General features: G+C 49.3%; 1 protein-coding gene across 1 annotated transcript; it reads left to right on the plus strand.

Moving 5' to 3' along the window:
* Positions 1–7,550: 7,550 nt before the first annotated feature.
* Positions 7,551–9,928, plus strand: LOC127293120 (hypothetical protein At1g04090). The gene is made up of 2 exons (XM_051322675.2): positions 7,551–7,958; positions 8,108–9,928. The coding sequence occupies exons 1-2, from the start codon at positions 7,859–7,861 to the stop codon at positions 9,751–9,753; spliced, it is 1,746 nt and encodes a 581-aa protein (XP_051178635.1). The 5' UTR covers positions 7,551–7,858; the 3' UTR covers positions 9,754–9,928.
* The last annotated feature ends 175 nt before the right edge of the window (positions 9,929–10,103 follow it).

Genomic DNA, 10,103 nt, shown 5'->3' on the forward strand with positions numbered 1-10,103 from the left:
CGTTAAATTGTTATATGGTTGGAATTGGAAAATGATGCATGTAGTAATTGCTATAAATGTCTTGGGTAATGTGATACTTGGCAATTGTTGTGCTCATGATTAAGCTCTTGCATCATATGCTTTGCACCCATTAATGAAGAAATACATAGAGCATGCTATAATTTGGTTTGCATATTTGGTTTCTCTAAGGTCTAGATAATTTCTAGTATTGAGTTTGAACAACAAGGAAGACGGTGTAGAGTCTTATAATGTTTTCAATATGTCTTTTATGTGAGTTTTGCTGCACCGGTTCATCCTTGTGTTTGTTTCAAATAAGCCTTGCTAGCCAAAACCTTGTATCGAGAGGGAATACTTCTCATGCATCCAAAATACTTGAGCCAACCACTATGCCATTTGTGTCCACCATACCTACCTACTACATGGTATTTTCCGCCATTCCAAAGTAAATTGCTTGAGTGCTACCTTTAAAATTCCATCATTCACCTTTGCAATATATAGCTCATGGGACAAATAGCTTAAAAACTATTGTGGTATTGAATATGTAATTATGCACTTTATCTCTTATTAAGTTGCTTGTTGTGCGATAACCATGTTCACTGGGGACGCCATCAACTACTCTTTGTTGAATTTTATGTGAGTTGCTATGCATGTCCGTCTTGTCTGAAGTAAGAGAGATCTACCACCTTATGGTTAAGCATGCATATTGTTAGAGAAGAACATTGGGCCGCTAACTAAAGCCATGATCCATGGTGGAAGTTTCAGTTTTGGACATATATCCTCAATCTCAAATGAGAAAATTATTAATTGTTGTTACATGCTTATGCATAAAAGAGGAGTCCATTATCTGTTGTCTATGTTGTCCCGGTATGGATGTCTAAGTTGAAGAATAATCAATAGCGAGAAATCCAATGCGAGCTTTCTCCTTAGACCTTTGTACAGGCGGCATAGAGGTACCCCATTGTGACACTTGGTTAAAACATGTGCATTGTGATGATCCGGTAGTCCAAGCTAATTAGGACAAGGTGCGGACACTATTAGTACACTATGCATGAGGCTTGCAACTTGTAAGATATAATTTACATGATACATATGCTTTATTACTACCGTTGACAAAATTGTTTCATGTTTTCAAAATCAAAGCTCTAGCACAAATATAGCAATCGATGCTTTTCCTCTATGGAGGACCATTCTTTTACTTTCAATGTTGAGTCAGTTCACCTATTTCTCTCCACCTCAAGAAGCAAACACTTGTGTGAACTGTGCATTGATTCCTACATACTTGCTTATTGCACTTATTATATTACTCTATGTTGACAATATCCATGAGATATACATGTTATGAGTTGAAAGCAACCGCTGAAACTTAATCTTCTTTTGTGTTGCTTCAATGCCTTTACTTTGAATTATTGCTTTATGAGTTAACTCTTATGCAAGACTTATTGATGCTTGTCTTGAAGTGCTATTCATGAAAAGTCTTTGCTTTATGATTCACTTGTTTACTCATATCATATACATTGTTTTGATCGCTGCATTCACTACATATGCTTTACAAATAGTATGATCAAGATTATGATGGCATGTCACTCCAGAAATTATCTGTGTTATCGTTTTACCTGCTCGGGACGAGCAGAACTAAGCTTGGGGATGCTGATACGTCTCCGACGTATCGATAATTTCTTATGTTCCATGCCACATTATTGATGTTATCTACATGTTTTATGCACACTTTATGTCATATTCGTGCATTTTCTGGAACTAACCTACTAACAAGATGCCGAAGTGCCGATTCTTTGTTTTCTGCTGTTTTTGGTTTCAGAAATCCTAGTAACGAAATATTCTCGGAATTGGACGAAATCAACGCCCAGGGTCCTATTTTGCCACGAAGCTTCCAGAAGTCCGAAGGAGAGACGAAGAGGGGCCACGAGGGGGCCACACCCTAGGGCGGCGCGGCCCCCCCTTGGCCGCGCGGCCCTGTGGTGTGGGGCCCTCGTGCCACCTCTTGACCTGCCCTTCCGCCTACAAATAGCCTCCGTCGCGAAAACCCCAGTACCGAGAGCCACGATACGGAAAACCTTCCAGAGACGCCGCCGCCGCCGATCCCATCTCGGGGGATCCAGGAGATCGCCTCCGGCACCCTGCCGGAGAGGGGAATCATCTCCCGAAGGACTCTACGCCGCCATGGTCGCCTCCGGTGTGATGTGTGAGTAGTCTACCCCTGGACTATGGGTCCATAGCAGTAGCTAGATGGTTGTCTTCTCCCCATTGTGCTATCATTGTCGGATCTTGTGAGCTGCCTAACATGATCAAGATCATCTATCTGTAATTCTATATGTTGCGTTTGTTGGGATCCGATGAATAGAGAATACTTGTTATGTTGATTATCAAAGTTATATCTATGTGTTGTTTATGATCTTGCATGCTCTCCGTTACTAGTAGATGCTCTGGCCAAGTAGATGCTTGTAACTCCAAGAGGGAGTATTTATGCTCGATAGTGGGTTCATGCCTGCATTGACACCGGGACGGATGTGAGAAAGTTCTAAGGTTGTGTTGTGCTGTTGCCACTAGGGATAAAACATTGATGCTATGTCTAAGGATGTAGTTGTTGATTACATTACGCACCATACTTAATGCAATTGTCTGTTGCTTTGCAACTTAATACTGGAGGGGGTTCGGATGATAACCTGAAGGTGGACTTTTTAGGCATAGATGCAGTTGGATGGCGGTCTATGTACTTTGTCGTAATGCCCAATTAAATCTCACTATACTCATCATGATATGTATGTGCATGGTCATGCCCTCTTTATTTGTCAATTGCCCAACTGTAATTTGTTCACCCAACATGCTGTTTATCTTATGGGAGAGACACCTCTAGTGAACTGTGGACCCCGGTCCAATTCTCTTTACTGAAATACAATCTACTGCAATACTTGTTCTACTGTTTTCTGCAAACAATCATCTTCCACACAATACGGTTAATCCTTTGTTACAGCAAGCCGGTGAGATTGACAACCTCACTGTTTCGTTGGGGCAAAGTACTTTGGTTGTGTTGTGCAGGTTCCACGTTGGCGCCGGAACCCCTGGTGTTGCGCCGCACTACATCCCGCCGCCATCAACCTTCAACGTGCTTCTTGGCTCCTACTGGTTCGATAACCTTGGTTTCATACTGAGGGAAACTTGCCGCTGTACGCATCACACCTTCCTCTTGGGGTTCCCAACGGGCGCGTGTTGAACGCGTATCAAGCACGGAGTCTATGTCATTGACTTGATCAAGGAGCTTGCGGTTGATGCCACTCCTAATCTTGTCATGTGCGAAGGCATTGAGTTGACGGATGTAGAATTCGGTGGAGGTCAACCGAATGGGATCTTGTGGCTCCCGGTATCCATGAACAATGATCTCCCATAGCTCCACACTGCAGCTGCGAACATGAGATTCCATAGCAGATTTCCAAAAAGGAAAGTGAGTTCCATCAAAATTGGGAACATTCCCACTATTGTTTATATGAGGCATGGTTGAAGTGTTTTTGGGATAGTCATGGTTGACTTCATGGAAACTCCCTTGAGGAGCCGAAGCTCCACTAGGATTTCCACTAGTCAAGTTCTTAAGCATGGCAGTCATCTCTGCCATTTGGCTTTGTAAAGCATCCTCCTTTTTCTTCTTCTCGGCATCATATGCCAAGAATCTAGATTTCATCTCTTTAACCGAAAGGTTAGAGTTTTCATCTAGACCCTCGAATAGTTTATCCATCTCACTCTTAAGGCGGTGAAGCCCTTAATAAGAGTCCAGGCTCTGATACCAATTGAAAGTATAGAGATGGTAAACCTAGAGGGAGGGTGAATAGGTTTCTACAGATTTTAATTCTTTCTTTGCAATATTAGGCTTTGCGGAATATAAAGGTGAGCCTAATGCAAACTAGGTGAAGCAACCTATATGAGGATACAACTAACTCGAGCACGAAGGCTCTCACAGGCAGACAAATCACAAGTAAGGAGTTCGGTTAGAGATAACCGATAGCACGCGGAGCGAGGATGTATTCCCGTGTTCCCTTCCTTTGCAAGAAGGTACGTCACGTTTGGAGGGGTGGAGGTCCCACGAAGGATTCCCCACACCACGAAGGCTCACCCTATTCTCTGGAGCCTATCCCACGAAGGAATAGCTCACTCACTTGTGGTAGACTTTGAGGTAGCCTCCAAACCTTCACAATCTTGCCCGGAGCAAATCCACAGCCCGGATGCTTCCGGACTCCTCTTGCCCACCTAGGGTTTCCAAGGAACCCTAGGAAGCAAATTTCTTGATGAATACAAGGGGGAATGAGATTTGGCTTGGTAGAACAGTAGATCGGGTCCTCCTCTATCGTTTCCCCGGAGGGATTTGATTTTGGGTGGAGGAGGAGGAGGGAGATCTGAGGCTTTTGGTGTTTCTAGCAATGGAGTATGAGAGAGAGAGAGAGAGCTCAAGAACAGCTTGTAGTGTAGTGCCTAACTGTTCAGAGGTAGGAGAAGGGCTATTTATAGTGTTCTTCGAAATATGGCTGTTGGTCACTTGCCACATCAGCTTTTCTCCCGACAAACCCGGTCAACCGGACCACAGACCGGATTGTCCGGTGCAGAGGCCGGTCGGACCGGATCAGGGACCGGACCAGCCGGTCCAAACCGGTCGGCAGGCCGGACCCCGACCGGGGTCACTTTGTGTCATCCAGGAGGTCAACCGGTTGGCGCCCGGTTGGCGCCCGGTTGACCGGTCGGCACGCCGGTTGGGAGGCCGGCTGACCGGAGCTCGTCCGGCGCTTGGTTGGCGCCCGGTTGACCGGTTGGCACGCCGGGCCATCCGGTTGGGAGGTCGGCTGACCGGGCGGCAGACCGGATTCCTGCTGTAGACCCCTTTTTGATTATTGTTGAAGTGGGGGGTCTCCTTTAGCCTTCTTGTTCCTTTGATACACCATTTATGCCTCTTTGCCTAATACCTGAGATTATCCTTATAAACGTATTAGGTCAAATACTCTAGCACGGTGTCATTGTTACCAAAATAATGGATAAGGGTAAAATACCCTTACAATGTCCAAATCTTGGGAACCCTAGAAATATGAATTAACCCAAAATGCATGTTTGATTCTTGTTGCTTTGGCTAATGTTGGTCCAACGACATATATGAAGCATTTTGCTTAAGATTGGTAGGTTAGGGTTAGGGTTTTTGTTAGGTTAGGTTAGGTTATTATAGGGATGGCGAGAATTATCCATATTCATCATGTGGACAAGGATGCTTTTTTGAAAGGAAACATCAAGCCGGACCCGGATGAGGTTAACTTGGTGTTCGAGCGTAGTCCTAACTACACTGAGGTCTTGAACAAGTTAGGATTGATTTGAATTAGATGAACCCTAGTTATGTTGTTGAGTTGGAGGGAAGGCATAATGCGGGCCGAATGCTTGTCCGTTGGAAGATAATGCGTATCTACTCCGAACAACGTTGGGTTGCATACATACAAGGAGGTGGTGGCCGAATCACGAGATAAGGCTCTTGAGTTGTTTGCCACCGAAAAGGTTGATAGTAGTTTGCACTTGGACTTGAACCGGCTTGCCTCTCTGTTGAATGGTAGGAGTCCGAAACCCCTGAACCAAGAAAAAATGAGCGAACCTACATGGAATCAACATGATGTGAGGCAAACATCCGGCCTGATTTCAAAGAACCAAGATGAAGTATTGGAAGAGAAAAATGATGAGTATCGGGACGATGAGAATGAGGTTGAGCTTCATGAAACAACGTTGGAGATTTGGATAAGTATTATACGCAAGGAACTATAGATCGTGATGATAACCACGAGAAGAATGAGGTAGTGCTTGGACCAAGGCCAAATTCTCACCGAGATGATAATCACGAGAATGAGATTTCTCCCGGATTGAAGTCACAACCTTGTTGGAATTGAAGCAATGGCTCGAGGAGTACTCGGTTAAGTATCATTGTCCATGTACGGTGATTCACTCGGATGGGAAGAAGCGTTACATGGTTAAATGCGGGGAGGATGGATATCCTTGGGTTGTGCATGCAAGACTATGTAAGGGAAGCCCTGATCGACACATATCTAGTTGTGTATCAACTCACATATGCTAAGGCAAGATGATGGATGGCAAAGATGCAAAGCACGAGCACCGACAACTCAAGTTATACACATGTGAGCATATAAAAACGACTAGTGTGAGCAAATGTGAGAATAAAAAAATAATATGTGAGCAAATGTGAGAATATAAAAACTAATATGTGAGCATGTGACTACAAAATCTAGAGCGCAAGACATAATCATAGTCACACAAGTGCTATTGATATGCTACAAAATTAAAAGTGCATATAATTTTCTAAATTTCTTGATGAACTAGGGTTTCCTTAAAATAGCAAAATTAGAGCAAATGTGAAAGATTTTTCGGATAAGATTGAGGGGATTCCGGGAGAATACCTAGGGGAAGGGGTTGAGATCAATATCCACGGAGGAAAGCTTCAGATCTATGGATTTTTTATTAAGGGGTAGAGGAGGGGGAGAGGAACTGCAGTTGCGTCGCGCCTGTGAGGTCAAGTGGATAGGGCAGGCCGGCTCAAGCCGAACTAAACAAATTCGATGTGCCGCGCTCTAGGCCACGATGCGGCTTACCACACTGCGGCGACTTGATGTAGGGCGCCACACTTGCACACGCGGGGCTCGCTTGTCCACGCTGGCTGGCGACATGTGTGGCGTCCTACTAACCGGCGCGATAGAGAGGGGTGCGACACCACGGTGATGGGCCCGACTAAAAAGGGTTGGTTTTGTGAAAGAAAAAAATCTATTTTAAACCCGGACCTCGTAGAGCCTCTCCTCGTTGTTGCCTTGACTACCCCTCTGGCGATAACCCCTGGTTGCTAGGGGATACAGGGGCAAGTGGTGTTGGTCGGTATCTGCTCCATGGTGCGGGCGGTGCTATGGACAGGTAACAAAGCTGAGATCGTTGTGCACGGCGGCGAGCACGAGGAGGTGGTACCATAGGCTTGTGGCATTGAATACGCCGTCATGGCCGAGCTGCACCACACCTTGGCCAAGCTTGCTAGTATTGGCCTTCGTGAGATTGGGGAGGAAAATGAATATTACATGTGGGCCAATATAGCCACTGATAGTAGCAATTTATATTTATATTTTTTCTCTGAAAAACAAGTCCAAAGTTCGATATAGATCGGGATTATATAGGGTACAAACAATAGGAATTTCTTTTTTTTTTGCGGGGAAACAATAGGAATTTCGAGTTCATGGTTCGATTCATGGAACCTCTACGAGTTCAGGGTTCAGAATAGACTTTTTCTTTACGTGAAATAGTTTCACCCAAAGTTTATTTTTCGGATTTGTTCATCTTTGGATTATTTTTATCGATTTTGCGTCGCATAAAGTTGTCGGTAATATCTGCCACGCCGCCGTGTACCGCACCCAGTCGAAGCCAAAAGCATCCTCTCGATAGTATATCTGGCGCGCGCGGCCCTACCGCTCCCCCGATGCAGAAACTTGGAATAAATCGTCCAATAGAAGAGCACGGTAGAGTCTCACCAAACAAAGCACGGACAGGGCATCTGCATTCACCTTTTAGGCGCCGGTAGAGGGCCCCGGCCGGCGTGCATCAAACCTATCTTGCCATCGGAGTAACCCAAATCCAGCCAGCGTGTGCGAGCGAGCGAGGTATCTCACTCCCCATCGTCTTCAGGGCTATCCTCTCCGTCCCTGCAACCCGGAGGAACCAAGCCTAGATCTTGTCGTCTCGATCCGGCAGTTCGTTAGTTAGTTGATCCGGGTTTAGGTGACACCTCCTGCCTCCGTCTCCCACTGCAAGCACGGCCGTGCAAACCCCATCACCGATGCTGGGGCGCTTCTTCGGCCGCGCCGGCGCCGGCGCGGCGGAGGAGCCGGCGCCGAAGCCATTCTCCTTCCCCGAGCCCCTCCCGACGTGGCCGCCAGGTGACCGACCGTCCCCATCTTTGATTTCGCCTTCGCCTCTCTGTCTGTCTCTGAATTATTGGACACGTCGCTAGTTTCTACCATTTTCCGTCCATTGATTGATTCATGGCATTGACGTGTAAGTTCTTTCGACGTGGGCAATGCGGCAGGTGGCGGGTTCGCGCGGGGCAGGATCTCCATCGGGGGCGGGGAGCTGGAGCTCGCCGCGGCGACCGCCTTCGAGAAAATCTGCGCCCTGTCGCCGTCGGCGCGGCTGCAGCAGGCCTGCGGCGTCACATTCTACCGACCAACCGCCCTCCCGGACGGCTTCTCCGTGCTCGGCCACTACTGCCAGCCCAACAGCCGCCCGCTCCACGGCCACCTGCTCGTCGCCAGGGCCGGCGCCGACACGACGCGCTCGCCCCTCTGCGCGCCACGGGACTACGAGCTCGTCTGGGCCTTCCACGCCAGCGGCGCGAGCAGGGCTTGCTCCGGGTACGGCCGCAGCGACGCCTACTTCTGGCTCCCCGTGCCGCCGGAGGAGTACCGGGCGCTGGGGTTCCTCGTCACGACGGACGCCGCCAAGCCGGCGCTCGACGACGTCCGCTGCGTGCGCGCCGACCTCACAGACGACGAATGCGAGCCGCACGGCGCGCTGCTGCGCCTGCAGCTCAAGCCGCAGCCGTCGTCGGCGTCGGCGTCGCCGGCCGGCGAGGCCGCCTTCGTCGTGCGCGGGCTCAGGCCGCTGCGCCGCGGGATGCGGGAGAAGGGCATCGGCGCGGGGACGTTCTGCTGCGCCGTGGACGGGCGCTCGCCCCCGCGCGAGCAGGGCGGGCTGGCGTGCCTCAAGAACGTCGACCTCGACCTGACGGCGATGCCGACGCTGGAGCAGGTGCACGCCGTCATCAAGCATTACGGGCCCACGCTCTTCTTCCACCCCAAGGAGGTCTACCTGCCGTCGTCCGTCGCCTGGTACTTCAAGAACGGGGCGAAGCTGTTCCGGAAAGGCGGGGGCGCCGTCGGGGAGGAGATCGACGCGGAGGGGTCCAACCTCCCCGGCGGCGGGTGGAACGACGGGGAGTACTGGATGGACCTGCCGTGCGACGCCAAGAGGAGGCAGGAGGTCTGCCGCGGCGACATCGAGAGCGCGGAGCTGTACGCGCACGTCAAGCCGGCCATGGGCGGGGCGTGCACCGACGTCGCCATGTGGGTCTTCTGCCCCTTCAACGGCCCCGCCAGGCTCAAGCTGGGCATGGTCAGCATGCCGCTCGGGACGACCGGCCAGCACGTCGGCGACTGGGAGCACTTCACGCTCCGCGTCAGCAACCTCACCGGCGAGCTCATGGCCGTCTACTACTCCCAGCACAGCGGCGGCAGGTGGGTGGACGCGTCCGCGCTGGAGTACGCCGCGGGGAACAAACCGGCGGTGTACTCGTCCAGGAACGGGCACGCGAGTTACCCGTACGCCGGCGTTTACCTGCAGGGCTCGGCGGCGCTAGGAGTTGGCATACTGAATGACGCTGCCCGGAGCAAGCTGTACGTGGACTCCAGCGTCAAGTACCGCATCGTGTCGGCGGAGTACCTCGGGGACGGCGTGGTCGTCGAACCGCAGTGGCTGCAGTTCATGAGGGAATGGGGGCCGACGGTGATCTACAAGTCCAAGACGAGGATGGAGGGGACGACCAAGCGTCTGCCTCTCCGGATCAGGGGTTCAGCTGAGAACATGGTGAGCAAGATGCCAAACGAGCTGTCCAAGGAGGAAGGGCCGACCGGACCCAAGGAGAAGAATATGTGGGAGGGAGATGAAAGATGGTAGACATTTATGTGGCTTGATTGTTGTGTTCGGTTGAGATTGTTAAAAGATGAAGAACCATATGATTCTTGTTGCTTGTAGAACGATTTGTGAGTGTTTGTAGCCTCCTCCCATGGAAGTTTGTAACATTTATTGGTAATGTTTTATTGCAGCATGTCAATAGTAGATTCTTATAGTATTACACAACAAGATTGTTGGGTGTATAACAAATCATGATCCTTAGTTTTAGCCTCATCCAATAGAGGTGAATTGAGTTCATTTTTGTACACCCACATATGGGTATATGTGGGCGTTTCCGTAACCATCCATTGTGCTTTAAAATTGGAATAAAGAGTTGAGAAAAAGTATGGGTG

This window comes from Lolium perenne, chromosome 4 (genome assembly GCF_019359855.2).
Source record: "Lolium perenne isolate Kyuss_39 chromosome 4, Kyuss_2.0, whole genome shotgun sequence".
Taxonomy (NCBI): Eukaryota; Viridiplantae; Streptophyta; class Magnoliopsida; order Poales; family Poaceae; genus Lolium; species Lolium perenne.